The 19142-nt window shown below is 40.3% G+C and overlaps 1 protein-coding gene across 1 annotated transcript in view; it reads right to left on the bottom strand.

Moving 5' to 3' along the window:
- The window catches only part of PTPRJ (protein tyrosine phosphatase receptor type J), a 130702-nt gene that overhangs the window by 17795 nt on the left and 93765 nt on the right, over positions 1 to 19142 (bottom strand). Inside the window, exons 10-17 of the mRNA XM_060262134.1 lie at positions 16666 to 16935; positions 15960 to 16235; positions 11347 to 11619; positions 9551 to 9679; positions 4782 to 4974; positions 4540 to 4655; positions 1316 to 1403; positions 154 to 195 (exon numbers count right to left, since the gene is read on the bottom strand). Coding sequence (XP_060118117.1) covers positions 154 to 195; positions 1316 to 1403; positions 4540 to 4655; positions 4782 to 4974; positions 9551 to 9679; positions 11347 to 11619; positions 15960 to 16235; positions 16666 to 16935 — 1387 coding nt within the window. The remainder of the gene's footprint in view (positions 1 to 153; positions 196 to 1315; positions 1404 to 4539; positions 4656 to 4781; positions 4975 to 9550; positions 9680 to 11346; positions 11620 to 15959; positions 16236 to 16665; positions 16936 to 19142) is intronic.

Here is a 19142-nt window from a genome sequence, read left to right as displayed (position 1 = left end):
ATCTACAATTTTCATAAATGTCCTTTTTACAAGAACTTACAAGAAGAGCCTTCTTTAAAATTGGGCTGATATACAAGGCAATGGATGAGCACAGATGCCCAAATATGAATTTATTCCTCAGTACTAGAAGTCAAAAAGTAATGGTCAACTCACATAATCGGAGAAAATGGCACCTCATTGTTTTTCCCATCTTTCCTGCAAAATTGAAAAGTTTTAAAAGGATTAGTACCAAAACAAACACACATTTCTTCACATGTCTTCTCCACTAGCCCTTACTAGATCACAGGAGCAAAGTAATATATTTAGAAGGCTAGGAAATACCAATCTTCAAGAAAACTCATTCTCCTACTATAAAGCAAAACACTATATCCATAAGACCCACACAGATAAACCCACTCATTTCACAATGCAGCATGAAATGAAATACACTTCCTATAGAACAGCAGATCCATAACTTACTAGCAAGTAAGACAATCAAGCCATACAATCAAGGTTGGCAAAACAATGATAATATTAAGCAACTTGAAAAACCTAGTTCACCTCTTGCTTTGATTCAATATGGTTTCCTATTCTAGATCATCTGATATCCCAACAAGAAATCCCTAAGCACGCTGGTGATCTCTATCTGTTGTAAATTCCTATCATTTCTTCTTAGTATATGAGAGTAATATTGTGAAGCTTAGGCTGTTTGGTATTGATTTGTTTTATATCTTCTGTACCTATCAAATCTTTGTATCTAAAAGATATACTGTGCTATATGTCTCTATTATGTATATCTGTTATAATTATTATTTTATATAGCTTGCCTTCATAGAACACTGCTTAGAAACAAAGCAGGAGTCAAGTTGCACTTTTAAGACCAACTGATTAAGCTTAGAAACTCCACCTTAAAACTTACATTCAGAACAAATTAAAAGTCACATAATGAAGTTTGATTCATCCAAGAAAGCCCAGATGGAGTTGAGCTTAATGTAATGGAACAAAACAAAAAAATTGTTAGGATTGCTAAAACCCTAATAGCGATTTGTTTAAATTTTAAAATGAGCTGAAACCAGTTTAAATTCTCGTGGCTTCTCCCAGGACCTCTAGAAACTAGTTTTACAAAGATGGTGATGACTTCTCTCTCAGAAATCCCTATCCCTGTCCTTTTCACAGAACAACAATTCAGAGTTCTTTTGTTTGAAAGTATGTAACTAAACGGGTTTGAAACTGCTTTACATTTCCAATACAAGATTTTCAAATGTAAAATAGAAACTTTAGTAACTCTCATTATGAAATATTGAAAACACAGGATCATCATGAATATATACAGCACCTTCTCTTTTTCCAGAAGATGAAAACCACTATTGCAGCAACAAGAGCAGCACCCAGAATACATCCAACAACAGCTCCTGTGATAACATCTTGAAAAGAAATGGGAACAATTGTTACAATGAATATCTATTACAAACACAGTAATAATGAGTACTAAAAATGTAAGTGCTACGATACAATACAATGATGAGAATCACCTAGCTTTGTTTTTCAGATTCAGCACTAAGGCTGTATTTGGTTATCAATGTTTAAATATGGAAGGAACTTGTAGTATAGTAGCCGCAATTTTGAAATTCCTTATTATCCAAAAGATTGAAAATATTAATATTACTGGCTGAAATCTCGTACATACAAAAGAAGACTTAGAAAGTACCAGAAGAAAAGAGGACCTAGCTCAAATCACAGCTGCCCGAGACTCTGGTCTAGTTCACATGTATGCAGTAGACCTGGTAGCCACAGCTGACCACAAGTTCCCTGTCAGCCCCTGGGGGTCAGAGAGCCTAGGTTCCTTAAGGTCTGTCATGACTTTGTCTTCTTAGGATCTACCACCATGGTGTTCTCATACTCTGATGAGGAATCATCAGATCCATGATCCAGTCCTGACACTGGAAGCCTTGGCTGCTTAAAGAGAAGCCATGTCCCCTGTGTGTCGGTTTCATAGCTCACTTCAGCCTCTAATTGTAAGTTGCAGAAATGCACATATTTGTCTTTCCTGTGGTAGCACTGATCTCTGTTGATAAATAACTTTGAAGCAGTTGTCACTTTTAGTACTTCTATTAGATGTGTAATTTTAAAGATTAACACCCTGAACATAAACTCATTGCATGGAAATAAGTCATCAGTATTTGTACTGTATAGCCTGGCCTAGAGGGAGAAATGGTTTTCCAAGATTTTTTAAAGGGAATTTTTTTGGGGGAAATTCCAGTGTATACAATACTTATTTTTCTATTGAACCTAAGCGTCTTTTACTTATTGAACAACATAAAATGCTCAACTCTGCATATAAAATTGTACTATTTAGAATATTTATAGAACTGAGAAGTATAAATATCTCCATTCACTATAAGAATTGCATGTATATAAAATGCTTGAGAAAGAGTTGCAAACTGCTGCACCCTGTTGTTAGCAGCCACACCCTTCCTGCCAAAAGGCAGTCTTACAGAAAGACAACCCTCTTTAATTATCACCCCCCCCCCAAAAAAAAATAATATTTGTGTACTGTATAGCCTGGCCTAGGAATGGGAATAAGAAGGTGATGGAGCAAACAAAATGGACACTGGCAGAAACAAGCCTGGGAAACTATTTTGGGTAGGTGACTCAGGCTTCCTGATTTGCTAATGGAACTCTCCCCACCCTCAATAATGGGTGTCCTGAGAACCCCCTGCACCTGGTCTTGCTTTCTCTTACTCACTCACCATAATTAATGGGCTATTTATATAGTCATATAGCCTCTCCCATCCCGTATGCAGGGGTCATCAGAGAAATAGTATCACCTTAAGTTTACATTAAAGCAATTTCATCAGAAAACATTAACACTTTCAGTCTACACCTGACAATCTTACTGAGTACCATTACCCACACTCATACAAACCATCGCAAGTTTCCCTCGGTCTTTATCCATATGTGAAAAAGCCATCAAACCTCTCTCAAAACATTGCTATCTCCAACAAGCCAATCATGTTATTGTTTTAGGGGACACATGTTAGATTGCCTGAGGGTCAATTTTTGCTATAATTGGGGTCCCCTGAGCCCCAGTTGTGTGTGCATTCTCCTGGATACAGACCTCATGCCCAAAATGTAGGTCATTTTGTCCTTGCTCTTTCACAGACTACGTTCTTCTAGATAGGCAGATATCACCCATCCCCAACCTGTATTCCCTCTACTTTCTTTTATCTTTCTTAGCTTTGTATGTTTGTTTTCCCGTGTGTTCTTTTGTATGTTCTGGTCTTTTCTTCCTTTAAATAATTTTTTTTTATTTAATTTGGACTGGTTTATTTTGAGAGTTCTCAAGGGAAAAATCCCCATAAATACTGGTGGTGATCTCACTCGTTAACCCCTCTCGCTAGCTCTATCTCAAATTATGCTAATTTCCCCCAATAAATTTGGAGACCCCCAATTTGGATAACACTATGCTACCATAGCACATGTATCCTTAATTTCTGCCATTTGAGAAGTAGGAAAAATAAAAGTTGTTATTATCTGAACAGCAACTCTCCCAGAGTCACTAGAGATAGGACTACCAGCATATTTGGATATTAAACTAAACTTTGTAACACATTTTCATTAAAACACATTACATTAATTGCTGCCAAATGATTTATATTTAAATAAATTCTTAAAAAATTGTATATGTAGACAGTAAAATAGTGTTTTTCAAGTGCTCTCCCAATTTTTCCTATTGAGAGCTCAACCCTGTCTCAGCTGCCAGAGCTGAGGACAGCTGGGTCCCAGACTCATCCATGTGAGTAAATCCAGGAGATGGGGGTGGCTGGGACCCAGGCAGATCACTCTGACACAATTGAGAATAAAGCAGGAGCCAGGCAGAGGCAGGAAGAATCATGGTTGGAAGGCAGGGCCATGCTTGGAGTCGGAGAAGGCCAGAACAGGAGGAGTTTAAGAGGTATCCCTGACCAGCACAAGGAAAGAGGAGGGCAGGGAAACAGGCAGCAAGGGGAAAGACAGGACAGGCTTCCTTTTGTAGTCTCCCAGGTGAAGCAGGTGGAAGGAGATTAGAGACAGACTAGGCGGGGTGGAGCCACTACATCTGCCCAAGGAAGAAACAGGCTGAGTGCAGACCAGGGAGAGAGAATATGGAGAGCAAGTTTAGGGAAAGAAGAGGACCCGGATGCTAGAACCCTTCTTCCTTCCTGATTCTGAAACTGGTGGAACAGTTGCCCTCTGTGGTAGTAGGATAGTGGATGGCAAAGAAGTTCAAAGAAACAGTCTCAGGTTTGGGAGAGCCTCACATTTCCTTTGCAAAAAATGTAAAAGTCCTCAGACTTTTCCCATGTGGTACAATTTCTGTAAGAAAAACATTGCCTTAAGAACTATTTTACTCATTCTAAAAGGTAAAATATTTCACAGGAGGTATTTTTGAATGCTCCACAAACTCTTCTCATTTTTCTGTTAGAAAAACAGGAGGGGGGGAGAATCTCCGAGAACAGGCCTGGATTCACCAGCTGAAATGCCAAATATAAACTAACAACAACATTGCAACAAATATACCTGGATTTTGGGGTAAGGTTACAGATCCAGAGAACTTCGAAAATGAGGCATAACTTTCCTTTGAACTGATAAAGTCATTTGTAAAAACGATATGAGTGAAACCAGCCACACATGCCCTAATGAAAGGTGACAAGAAAAACAGTCATTGAGCTGCACTATCATCACAGTTTGATAATTTCTTATCTGAAATCTGGTCACATGAAAGACTCAGGAAAATACGTCCAAAAACATCATTAAAATACCTATAGGAACTAAGGGGCTCTAACTTCCCATTGAAATAGCCACGATAAGTTGATCCATCTCCTATTTCAATATCATAACAATCAATGTTAGAGGAATTTTGCACATTTTTGACATATGCAACATAAGAGTCTGTGTTTTTCTTGGTAAAATTCTGATAGGTGTCTGTCAAGGAGACACTGCTGCAGTTCAGTCCTGTTTGGAAAAAAGTACATGATAAAATAAGTTTAAAGACTGAATAATAGGTAGCACATTATTCATAGCAACCACAAGAAACAGAGAACATTAGAGGCAAAATAATAATCTTTTATGTCTTTCAGCAGCATATTATTTGAAATCAAAAGACTTAATAAAATAGACATGTATTTTAGCTGTTATTGGTCTAGCAAAACACTCTGACATTTCTGAACAATAATAATTTCAATTTTTTTTGTACTCATCAGATCTTCAGTGTATATAAAATAATTCTCAAAGTGCCTATTGGTGGTTTCTTCTTTTTTTTGTTTTAAAAAAAACCTTTATTCTTTATAAACCAAGTGCAGTAATAAACCATTACAGCTGCAACAACAATAACTACAAAGCCATATCCCAGTAAAAATACACAAAAACTTATCAAAGTTAATAACATCTTTAAGAATATTAGAAAGTAAATACATCTATCAGCAAGGAGGTATCCAGCAGTTTCTCTTCAGAGACCATATATTTTAGGTACAGCCACCACATTTCCATAGAACCTGAATGGTCCTCCCAAGAGTTTATACAACTGTTACTGTGATAAGCTATCTTCTCTATAATATAAATACTCCATAGTTTATCAAACCACAAGTCAATTGTGGGAGATATTAGCCTTCCACTGAGAGGCTATAGCCAGGGGTGTCAAATACAGCCTGTGGGCTGCATCTGGCACCTGGCTGCATCTGGCACCTGCAGGGCTCCAATCAGTCCTGTGAGCAACAGGCTGCTTCCTGTTCCTCCTTCCTGTTTCCAGCATTGGAGCTGGCTTTTGCCCAGGCTCTCCTATTTCCTGCGTTGCAGAGGAAAGAAAAAAAGAAAGCCAAGCCTCCCTTCTCTCGATTGACTGATGACTCCTCCCTCCTCCTCCGCTGGGGTGGGAGGTTGAAGGAAAGAGCCAAAGAGAGAGAGAGAGAGAGCCCCATAGCACTTTTAAGAAGACCAACAACATTTTATTCCAGGTATAAGCTTTTGCGTGCCTGCACACTGCTTCGGAGGGAGAGAGAGAGAAAGAGAGGGAAAGAAAGAGAGAGAGGGAGGGAGGAAGCGGGACAGACAGACAAAGTCTCATGACACTTAGAGAGATCCCCCTTTCCAGTTCTAGGAGATTGGTGGTGGTGGTGGTGTTGGAGAGAAATCTAAGAGCACAGCTTGCATTCTTTATTAGTGGAGAGTGAAACAATTTCAGATGCTGAATGACAATTGCAGGTGTGATATCTCCACAACTATTACCCCGCTCTGCATATCACACCTAGTCCAATCTCACCTGCTATTGTCATTCAGCATCTGAAATCACCTTTATAAAGCTTATCTCTCTGGTACCTTGTGTTCCACTTTATGGCATACATGGCCTGGCCTGAAAAAGTGACATTTATGTCAGATCCAGCCCTTGTAACAAATTAGTTCAACACCTCTGCTATAGCCATTCTAGCTGCTGCTAACAAGAATTCTACAAGCCTCAATGTAGATCATAGTATACCAAGCCCTAACCCTATATTAAGTAATACCACCTCTGGACAATACTGCAATCTATGCACTGTGATCACAAAAATATGATACCCAGTTTGGACACTGAGACAGCAATGGAACAGAGCTTTGAGGAGTAAACCTGAATTGAGGAGGAAGAGGAGGAGGTGAAGACGACATTGGATTTATATTCCGTAGTCCACTCAGAATCTCAGAGTGGCTCACAAGCTCCTATCTTCCTCCCCCACAACAAACACCTTGTGAGGTAGGTGGGGCTGCAAGAGCTCTCACAGAAGCTGCCCTTTCAAGGACAAGCTCTGCCAGAGCTATGGCTAACCCAAGGCCATTTCAGCAGCTGCAAGTGGAGGAGTGGGGAATCAAACCTGGTTCTCCCAGATAAGAGTCTGCACACTTAACCACTACACCAAACTGAAGGAGCTGCGACTCACTGGCAGAGCATGTGCTTAGCATGCAGAAGGTCCAAGTACAATCCCTGGGATCTCCAGCAAAAGAGGCTCACATAGGAGGTAATGTGAAAGACCCTGGAGAGACACAGCTGGTCTGAGTAGACAAGGATCTGATTCACTGCCACAGGAGGTGGTGGCAGCTACATGCATTGATGGCTTCAAGAGGGGATTGAATAAACATATGGAGCAGAGGTCCATCAATGGTTATTAGCCACAGGGGACAGATGGAACTCTCTGTCTGGGACAGCGAATTCTTGGTGCTTGGGTGGGGGCAGCAGTGGGAGGGTTTCTAGTGTCCTGGCCCCACTAGTGGACCTCCTGATGGCACCTGGGTTTTTTGGCCACTGTGTGACAGAGTGTTGGACTGGATGCCCAACTGGATCCAGTTGGCCTGATCCAACATAGCTTAAGACATAAGAACGTAAGCGAAGCTGTCTCAGCCAGGATCTACATGCTTTGGGAAGCAATCTCCCCAATGCATGCAGATCCTGGGTTTGGCTCCTTCTGCAGTATGGTTTAAACTGTGCTGTAAGCGAAGCCATTCCAGCCAGGATCTGCATGCCTCACGGTGCAATCTCCTTGAGGCATGCAGATCCTGGAGCTGACTCCTTTTGCAGCATGATTTAAACTGCGTTGCAGGAGAAGCCAAGCTAGCCCCAGGATTGGGCTGGTTTTTTTTTAATCCAGTATTTTTCTTCTCGAGTTTATTGGAACATTTCTTTGGGAGGGGGAGGTTTCAAAAAATCACAGATCTGAATATCACAGCAGTACTGGGATTCGGAATTTTTGAGAAACACTTAATTTTTTCCTGGTCCAATAGACCCAACCCGAATTTTTTTAAAATTTTGAATTTAAAAAAACTGCACACCCCTAATTTGCGCTTTATATCAGTGATGAACAAGCCCCTCCTTCAGTCTGCTTTGGAAATATTTAGAAAACCAAGATTATATTGTTAAATATCTGATAGTAAAAAATCTAGTCTCTAAATTGTATAAAAATCAGGAATTTCCACTGAGCCCTAGCTCAGTCTTTTTTCTTCTTCTTTACTTAACATATTCAAGAAGTGTGTGAATGGGGGGGGGGGGGCTCACTTTAGGCACTGCAATAGTCCTCGCTTTAAGCTCTGTATGCTGCCAGGAAAAGCTAGGGAAGAGTGGCAATTCTATGGCTCCAAATGTCTCTGGATGTTGTTGCACATGCTCATGATAGTGTCTCAGAAATAAAAAGAAATGATGATATGAGCCTTCCCTGCCACTCTACCTTGCTAAATTAGGAAAAAGGAGGAGTGCAGACCATGAAAATCAGAGTCAGTAGCTGAGGTGGACTGAATGGGATCTTATTAGATCCAGATTAGGGATGGGCATTAATCAAGAAACGAACTGTGGTTCAAGCATGAACTGGGCTGGTTCATGGTTCATTTTGAACTGGTTCATTTGGTCGCATCATTCCCAAATCAAAAAACAAACTGCATTTTGTCCATAATGGTTCATTTGGTTCATTTTTGTAGTTCATTCTCCAGACAGCCTGGTGCGAGTTCAATCAATTCCTAGCCACGCTGAGAGTGGACTTGTGGAGAGCCCTAGAAACATCCAAAGTAGTTGTCCATAGCCTGAATGGCTACTCTGGAAGCCAGCTACAGGGTTCCCATTCTTTCTATATGGGAGCAGATTATATACCATTATAATACCACACCCTGGCTCAGCTGCTTTCACTTTACAACACGAAGAGAGAAGAGTTAGTTCTGTTGTTGTTTGCTGCACAGCTGATTCAGGGAAGGCTTTAGGGGACTCTCCCCTCCTCTACAATATTTTAAACATGTCTCCCAACTGGAAAGGTGTTCCTTGTTGTGGTTTCAGGGACCAAACCTGAAGCTAGAGCTGAGCCTTCCTGGAAGCACCTGCTTTGGGGGGCTATAACTTGGACATCCCAAATCCAATCTTTGTCAAACTTGGAGGGCTGGTTGAGGAAAGCCTGCTGAAGACTTCATGTGAGCTTGGAATCTCTAACTCACAAGGGGGTTTTCTACCACCCCCAAACTAAATGAACCAAACAATCCATAAACTGCTTCAGGAAATCAAATAGCCATCAACCACCAGTTCCAGCAATCAAACAAACCACGAACCACCATTTTCCCAGTTTGTGCCCATCCCTAGTCCAGACTCATGACAGCTGGTGTTTCAACCCTATGCCCACCTCCATTTAGCATATATAAGATATCATTATCTTATATATGACACATCACTCCTCGTTTTAGGCCGATCACTCTTGTTACTTGAAAATAATTACAGAAATACACATTTATTTTCCCTTTGTTTGATAATCCATTATCAACAACATAAATACCCTGCTTCTACAAAATAAATGATAAGAGAATTATGGTAGGGGAACAGACCTGCTGCATGGGATAGGTATGCAACCAAACATTATGATAAATGTGACAGTCCCACAAAAGAAGAACTTCCTTGAAGCTGGAGACCTGGATCTTAAGCAAATGGCTGTTCCTTTACTACACAAACATCCACTGGGAAGATACAGATCTCTCAGCTTCTTGTATAAAGATAAATTTATATAATAATGTCCAACCGAGTGATATGCAATATTTTTACCTTTTGATGTGATTATTATTGCATATGCTTTTAAGGGTCCATAAATGGAACTGAAAGGGCTGAACTGAACTTTCAAAGAATTGTGACTAGTTGCCTCAAGAGTAGGTTCTTTAAAGGGAACTGGAGGATCTACACAGCAAACAAAGAAACGATAACAAGTTTATCAAGATGCAGAAGATATGTGAAGTCAACAGTACGACTCTCTTTTGAAAAACTACTAAGAAATGTTTTCCATTGGTTGTGTGGGCAACTAACAGTCTACTTAGTGATGTTCTGTTCAGTGCATCAGGCATGCTGAGGCTAGGTGAAATACCTACTGCATATGCTGCGTGTCTGCAAACTCTTAATACAGGTCACCAGCTGGATCCCCTCCCTTGTAAAAAATCTGAATGCCATAATCAGCATCCATACATGGCAGTGGCACTGAGGATCCAAGTGCTTAAATGGCATTATGCATTACAGCTGCAGCACAGAGAAGCCATGACATGTTTGCAGTGATCTACAAGTAGCACCTTACTCTCATTTTAGTGTGTTATGATACAGTAAACATACTAAGGTAAACCTACACTAAATACAATAATTTGCTAATAGAGCACCCATGGCCAACATCAGGGAACGTAGCTCCTCCACAGTAATAAAAATTCCTTGCTTTAGTGATTCAAGCTTAATATATTCTGGCACTGCTATAAGATTTCCTTGTGTCAACTGTCATTCAACTTCCAGAATTAGCCTGTTCTATGAATGGGACTGAATGGGACTCCAGACATATAATCATAAAACCATTTTAGCAAACCTGTACAATTTCATATATTATGTATTCCTCAAGTATAATAGGGTTAGTTGTGTAATGCTGGTTCATGCCATTACATTTAATAAGGTGAATACTAGACTATATTGGAATATAATTAATCTGCTATTGGTATACTGAAAGTATTATACCTAAGCTATATTAATCAGAAGCACAATGGAGCACTTTGTCAGTTTTTATAATATACCACTTACTGTGTTTAACAAAACAAAAATACTAGAAATACATTGGGTGTTGCCTGAAATATCACATGTGGAAAATTTTAGTTATCAACTTACAATTTACTTTAGGGTGTTTTTTAAAACATGACAGCTAGTCTTTACATAACATTAAAATTTAATACTGTTGTGTTGAAAAAAAAATCTTACTTGTTTGAAGGGATCATTTTACCATAATCCATTGATCACTATGAAAACTAGCTATTCAGCATGTGAAGCTGCAGCTCAAACTCAGTTTCAGTTCCGGAACTGAACTGGTCTTGCAAGGTTTTATACCTCCCAAATGTCTTCAGTATATTTCCCTCTAAGACATTTCCCACAATGATCCCCATGGTTAGACCAAATCCACTGAGTAAATGGCCGCTTCTAAGCTCTTTACTGTTTGCAAACTTCTTTAGGTTGTTTATGTCAACATGGATTAAAAAGTCATATTTACCAACTGTGACATAATTGGGGCACAATTTACTAATATAGCAGTTTTTAAATAATGAGATAGTTAAGCAGGTGTTAAAATAGTGTCTGTATAAAACATGTATTTTAGTGAGATGTTCTGTTTTGCAGCATTTTTAAAATTGTTCTTCCTTATTTGGTCCCTAGAAAAGGAGCACAAATTGAAATAAACTATGTGAAAGGTTTGCTACATATCAGACACTGATATTGAGGACAACAGACAATACTCGGAAAATACAAGGTAGTTTTAAAAAATGTGTTATCCACAAGCACACTTCCTCACCCCGCAACCAACATGGACAAGGAGGCTTGATGCTTACCGGTGATACTTGTAAGGCATTTTTTTTCCTGAGGAACGCTCATTTCCCCACATGAATGTGTTACAATCTTAACAGTATAGCTGGCAAAATATCTCAAATCTTTTATTATAACACCTTGATCTTCTGAGCTGCAATGTTCCATTCTGTTTGAAGTACCGTTTAAGATCTCAATTATGAAGCTATTATAAGTGCCATCAGGAGGAGTCCAGCTAAGATTCAGTTCTGGCTGCTTAGGCACTGGCATACAACTCAGTTTAGTCACTTGTGCTGCAACTACAATGAAGCAAGGAGAGATGAAAATGTAAAATAGCCATTAAACAGATATTATAACATGCAATGTCTGAATGACTGATTTTCAGTATCACATTGGAAAAAAACACCTTATTTTCTCCTGCTGTGCTTTTACTGCCTTGTAACATATTTGCCATATGTTCATTCCACCACAATAAAGCAGCGCCTGTTTTCATCTGAAATCTACTTGAACAGCCAAAATTCAGATAACAACCAATTTCCATTGGACAGATTAATTAATATCATAGATAACTTAATGCTTGTAGTAATGGAAAAAAATCTGTGGCAAAGTAATGCAAAATAAAAACTCTGCTAACTTTATAGTAGTATCTCCAACATACACAAGGGCCAGAACTATATTTAGGGATTTATGACAGAACTTCATACTTCTTATAACATAAATTGGGATACTTTGTTGGCAAAAGTGACTTGTCCTAAGGAAAAAATGCTCAGCCTTCTACTTGGTATTTTCTGTTACCCAAACAGTCTTCTACTAAAACAAACTAAACAAAATTACCTGTACTTATATATTTAAAAAAACTAAAGGACTCACAGGGGACAACTAATTAGCCTTTGTATTTCACCCTCTAACATTATTTCCTCTTTCCCTCATTTTGGTAGCCTCCACAGCCTTTTTCTTTTCCCTGCTTCTTTCTCTCTTTCTACATGCCAACTAATCTATATTAGGGCTGCCAAGTCCCTCGCAGCCTCCGGCGGGGGACTCTCTTTGTGCGTGGCTTTGTGATGACGTCACCCGGAAGTGACATCATCGTGGTGGCGATGTCGTGCAGCAGCCACTCTAGGTGTTTCCGGGAAAACACTATGGTTTTCCCAGACGCTTTAGCCATTTGGGAGGGAAAAACTCTATGGTGTTTCAGGTGACGTAATCGTGCTAGCAACATCAGAGAAGGTTTCCCCCGCTGGGCCAATGTGGGCCAGTGGGTTGAGAACCTTCCGGGTGGGGGGAAGTCCCCCCCGGACTGGGGCCTTAGCAGCCCTAATCTATATTTACATCTAGTCTTCAACTTTTCATCCCCTTGCAGCCTCTCCCTTTTCTTCTCTCCCATCCAATTACTTATTTTTTTCTACTCTCCCCTCTTCAGTTTTATGTCCTCTCACAAGCAGGGGACCAGGGAGGGCCTCTATAGGCTGCCACCACTCTGGTACTGGTCTGTTGGGGAGGGTCCAGAACACCCACCCAACTCCTCTGTCTTCCTTCTCAGCAAATACTTTCCTCTGTGACCTAAGAGGTGTGAGGACCCAGGCAGCATAACAATAACAAGTTTATTGTAAGTGCTTAAGAATAAACAAGTGGGCTTTAATTATTAGCTCAACAGTAAAAAAGGGGGAAACAATAAAGGTGGTACAAAGAAAATAAAAGCACTGATGTGACTAACTACACACTCCCTCCTTCTGCTTCCAACCCACTCACCCCTCTTGGGATGAGACAACTTTCCTGTTACAGCCTCTGTCCAGCTGAGCCTTTCCAGAGAGAACACACTTCCCTCTCAAGTCTTTTTATTGTTTCCTCCCAGGTCCCATCCTCTGGTCTCCACTGGACAAGTGTTTCCTCCAAAATTTCTGCCCACCCAATAATCTGAGGGACAGAAGGGATCCTGGGATATGTAGACCTGGTTGCTATTCTAATACAGGCTTTGCTGAAGCCTGTACACTGGACTAGGTCTAGGATCATGACTTTCTTTTTCCTTTCCCTGATTCTTTCCATTCCTTCCATTGTTCACTTTTTCAGGCCCCCACCCTCGACTGACAATAAACAAGGAATATCCAACAATAACCAATTAAGGAAGTCCCATTAATACTGTTGTGGCTGCCCAGAAACCCCTAGCGGCTTTCTGTGTTGCTTCAATTATTTGAGCTGGGTTAATCTCCCCTCCCCTAATTTTTAAGATTTCAGATTTTTTAGAAAAACTCCCCCTGCTCATAATCCCCATTGTATGGATTTTTTAATCTCTCTAGAGCAGGAGTGTTGAACTCATTGGTTATGAGGGCCGGATCTGACATAAGCAAGACCTTGGGTGTCAAAATTTTTATGCCAGGTAGCAGAGATATAAACTTTATAAAGGACACAGACAAACACAATTAAAGATTTGTATCTCTCCCATGGGATCCAGGGAAATGGGCACAGGAAGCTCTGACTTTCCCTCCATCCTCAGGGAATAAGGAGGGGGTGGAGCCTCAGCTAATAGAAGGAACAGAGGCTTGGCTCAGTAGCTCTGCTGTGCGATTGAAAGACCCTAGCAAAACAAGCTGTCCCTCCCACCCCAAAGGAGGAGCCTCAGCCAATGGAGAAAATAGAGACTTTGCTCTGTAGCTCCTGTGCAATTGAGCAAGCCTGGCAAAGGAAGCTGTGACACAGAAGGAAGCAAGAGAGAAGGAGAAGAAAGCAGACTTGTTCACAGGCCTGATAGAAACCCTCAGAGGGCCTGATCTGGCCCCCAGACCGCATGTTCGACACTCTTACTCTAGAGCCCATGACAGAATTGTGTATGTCCAATAGACACAGTAACAATTACTTTAATTTCATTAATTCCCTTTCTTTCCAATCATGATCTAAAGTGGCATACATCATTACCCTTTCCTTCATTTTATCCTGCTAACAACCTTGCAAAGTAGTTTAGGATGGGAGAATGTGACTGGCCCATGGTCATTCAACAAGATTCTCTGGTATAGTTAGGATTCAGACCTGGTTCTCCTGGTTCCTAATCAGATATTCAAAGTCAAAATAGAATAGGATCTACTCCCAGGGAAGTGTGCATAGCCTGACCTGGATGGTACCAGCCTAGCCCAATCTCTTCAGATCTTGGAAGCTAAGCAGGGTCAACACAGATTAGTAGTTGGATGGCAGACTACCAAGGAAGGCCAGGGTCACTACAAAGAGGCAGGCAATGGCAAACTACTTCTGACTGTCTCTTGCCTTGAAAGTTGTACAGTGTTGCCATAAGTTGGCTGTGACTTAACAGCACTGTCCACCACAAAGTATGCAGATTATTACTGATTTGGTAATGTTTATACTATTAAATGAACTGCCAACTGAACTCTCAACCACTGTTAAACAGGAAGGAAACTGTATGGTTCTAAAATACTTCTACCTCACCTTTCCTAAATAGCCAAAGGTGACTTACTGACACCAATGACTTGGGGGAGGGGGGAATCAAAGTCAGTTATGCACTTCCCATACACAGTATAACTCAATTCTGCGTGGGACTTACAATGCAGCCCACTGGCAGATTACTGCTAATCATAGATATTGGTTTCCTCACAAATAGCATTACTAAGAAACCATGAAAAAGCTGGCATCAGAAGTCAGCATGGTTGGGCACTTGTTGAGGCCCTCACCTCTGACTAACAATGAAGTGTCAGTTTTTTATTTCTTAATGGGAAATGTGCCTAGATGCAGTGAAAGCAGCAGACTGCAAGAGAAGTACATGTCCTTACACTTCCTCTATGCATTCCCCTACTAAGAAGAGAGATTGCAGAAGATTCTGAGGTAATATCCAATTTATTGATAGAAGAAACCTTGAAAGGCGAAAAGCACAATTTTTTTTGTTCTCTTTTCAGACCCAACAGAAGCAATGGCACTACATGGCCGCACAGAACCCAAGAGAATTGCCCAATCCTTCCTCTCTCTAAGTGCTTGTGTACATATAGTTGGCACATGGCTTCTTCTCTTCCCCCTTCCTTACTATCAGAGCCCCTTCAACAAATGCCAAAGGTGAGTGGACAGTGGTGTTATTGTCACTCACTGGTTCATCTTTGTTTTTCTGATTTTAGTATGGCCCACTGTGATGTTTCTGGGACAATCTGCTCCCACTCTGGGATGCCTCTGCTATATCTGGACTCATCAGTTAATGAAGCCTCAGGACAAGCAAGGTTACTTTCTCCTTGATCAACTGGCTGACTGGGAACAGGTACCTTACTTCATCACTGACCTTGTAATGCTTTGACATGGAGACTCTTGCTTAAAGTATTTGTTTTTGTCTTTTGCTTCCAGGTCAATATGGAGAGGTCTTCAAGTTTTCTTCAAGACTTCAACATCAAATGTGTCTGAGTCTCCTTTCAGCAGCTGCCAACTAGGCATTGTCCCCAGAAACAGCTTTTAGACATTTTCAGGAAGAAAACAGTTCCTTTGTTTCCTGATTTCAGGGGTTGTGTTTATTGCTGGGCATGCTGACTCTGCCAGGGGACTGACAAGACCATCAGCAGAAGGCATTTCACCTCCTTTTTCATTCCTGAATTAATACATAATCAGGTAATTCTGTTTGCCCTACCATAAACAAATTTACTTCAACTTTGATGTTTACCTGTGCAGACAGACAGGCTTCTGGAGTCTCCTTCAGTTTTGCCGCTATTCACCTGTGCAAAGACTGAGAAATTATAAGCGGTGCCTGGCTCTAACTCCCGGATGACAGCAGTTTTAGATGGGGTTATTTCGGTGATGTTCTTGCCAGTAGAATTCACATTCTCTATGTAAATTTTGTATGTGTATCCAGAAGCAGCTGCATCTTCAATACTCCAACTTAAAGTTACTTCTGTTATACCGATATTTTTAACAGTGATATGAGAAACAGCACTGGGTTCTGTTCAAAACATGAAAAGTATGTTAGTCCTGTTTACACTACCCTGAAATTAACAAAATATCATCTTCAACACTTCACTATGGATCTCACTAAATTTCTGCCCATATTAAAATAGAAATGGAAATACAGTCAAAAAATAGCCAGATCTCACTTTATTTAAACTCAAAATCTACCCCAAAATAAAAAGCACACAGACCCTGATGTCATCTTAAGAATGTTCAGGTCTATCCTCCAACACAGAAAAAAGCACAACCAGAAACTGATAAGAACTAAAGTATTCTTACTTTCTGTGGCCTTGATCTAACATTTGTATACAGCCTTTCAATCAGCCTTGTTAGCTGTGAAAAGCAACAGTTCAGTTCCAGAAGGAATAAACACCCCTGGGATAGAGTCTGATTCTAAGATAAATACATTCATTTAATTGACTTACTTGTAAAGAGGCTTATGCTGTCTGGATTTCCTTCAGTTGTGTTATCTGCTGCAACTGAGTATATGCTGATTGTATACTTAACACCAGGTGTTAACTGTGAAACTGTAGCATTGGTGCTTCGGACTATCTTGTCCTTATAAGTACCATTTTCTCTACGAATGTGTATTCTGTAGGAGTATGTCCAAGAAGCTACATCCGTGTTTACCCATGATAAATCAACTGCTACTGAACTGATATCTGTCGCTGTGATGTTGAAGACAGAACTAGGAACTGTGGTGGTTTTAAAAAAACAAACAAGAACAGTTAGAAGTTATTTTGTAAAATATAGTGCACAACATTATATGTAACCCCACCCAAAAATTAGTGAGCAAGCGGACTTTAAACAGTAAAATGTACTATTGCAACTCCTTTAATGATACAGGCTCAGCACAAGGCAAGGTGAAAGTTGGGAGAAAAACAAAAAGGGCATATTATTCAAAATTAAAAGGCACTCCTGGCCAGATGTGTAATTTAATCATTTTCCAAAGCTATGCTCTGAGGCTATGCTTTCTTACCAGGAAGGACTGTTCAGTTGCTACTTTTTTCAGAGGAGAAAATCCCCAGGCCAGAAATCCTGCATGCTCAAAAGCCATTAGTAAAGCCAAAAGAGTTACTGGTCCCCCAGATATCTGAGAGACAGATAGTACCATCATAAGTAGTTACACTCTTCTGAGTCCTCTGAAGTCAGAAAGGTGAAACTCTGAAGGATGGCACTGCAACTGGAAAGCTCCTTTTGCACCTTCACTTATTAGACTTCATTTCTACTAAGCAGAGAAAGTTTATTACCCCAGTGCGCTGAAATCCGAACACTGAGCAAACCATGATCTCACTGTAACCATATGGACACTCCTAAAGGAGGGTATCTTAAGGTGGAAGTTGCTTGAAGAATGCAAAGCAGGGGTGTCAAACATGAGGCCCAAGGGCCAGATCAGACCCATGAGCAACTCACTGTCATCTGCTCCCTTCTCTCTCTCCCTCTCCCCCTTCTGCATCACAACTTGCTATGCCAGGATTACTCAATCGCACAGGAGCTACAGAGTAAAGCCTCTATTTTCTCCATTGGATGACCAGCACATGAAGCAACTTATGTACAAAATCTTGCAATGCCTGGCCATTTCATGTTTTCCTCTGAGTCTTAGGCTCAAAGCATTGACCATGAGATTTCTGTAATGAATGTCAATAAATCAAAAGTAGGTTTGCAATTTACAGACACACACCTGAACAGTATACTCAAGACTGCTACAGCGCAGCCATTGTCTCCAGATTTTGATGCAATCATTCAGAGCAAGAAGTGTCAGTTATCAGAGACTGCTAAATAAATAAAATATTGCAAGACTGCTAACCTTTTAAGCATGTTTTAAGGTTTATTTTAAAAACCCTTTAATTGTGTTTGTGCCCTTTATAAAGTTTATGTCTCTGCTACCTGACATTACATTTTGACACACATGGCCCAGCCTGACAAGGTCTCATTTATGTCAGACCTGCCCCTCATAACAAATTAGTTCGATACCCCTGATATAAATAGTGCAATGCAGTACAGTACAGAGGGATATGTGGCTTGACATATGAGTGTTGTAGGCTGTGAATGGCCTTAAAGATAATACCCACACTCTGAACTAGTTCCAGAACCAAACAGTTGATGCAACATGGGAGTTACGTTTTTCCAAGCATCTCACTCCAGAGAAGAGCCTTATTGCCACATTCCGTATCTACTGGAGCTTCTGTCTTCAAATGCAGTCCCATGTAGAGTGCCCTACAGTAATCCAATCTGAGGTTATAGAATGCATAGATCAGTGTAGCTAGGTCAGAAGAATCTAGATAAAGGGCCATTTATGATCTAGATGTAACTGAAAGTAGGCACTCCTAGCAACATATCCAATTTATTTATCTATTAACAAGGCTAGGTCCAGACATAGCCCCAAGCTCTTCATTCCAGAGACTACAAAAAGCTGGTGTATGTGTGTTTTTGTGTTAAGCTCCATCAAATTGCTTCTGATGTAGGTTGATGTAGAATTAATTACCTCCAAAATGTCCTATCATTAACAGCCTCAATCAAGTCTTGCAAACAGAGGGCCATAGCTTCCTTGATTGAGTCAATGCATCTCATGCTGGATCTTCCTCTATTTCCTAACTGCCTTCAACTTTTCCCAGTGTTATTATCTTTGCCACTGACTCTTGTTTTCATAATGTCACCAAAGTACAATAGCTTCAGTCTGATCATTTTAGCTTATAGGGAGAGTTCAGGCATGATTTGACCGAGAACCCACTTGTTTGTCTTCTTGGTAGTCTCCTCCACTACCACATTTCAAACAAATAAATTTTCCTCTTGTCAGCTTTCACTCCCATATATAGTAATGGTGAATAGTATGGTATGAATTATCTTGATGTTGGTATATAGTGACACATCCTTACACTTAAGCATCTTTGCTAGATCCTTC

This window comes from Heteronotia binoei, chromosome 21 (genome assembly GCF_032191835.1).
Source record: "Heteronotia binoei isolate CCM8104 ecotype False Entrance Well chromosome 21, APGP_CSIRO_Hbin_v1, whole genome shotgun sequence".
Lineage (NCBI taxonomy): Eukaryota > Metazoa > Chordata > Lepidosauria > Squamata > Gekkonidae > Heteronotia > Heteronotia binoei.
This window is presented reverse-complemented; position numbering and strand designations above follow the sequence as displayed.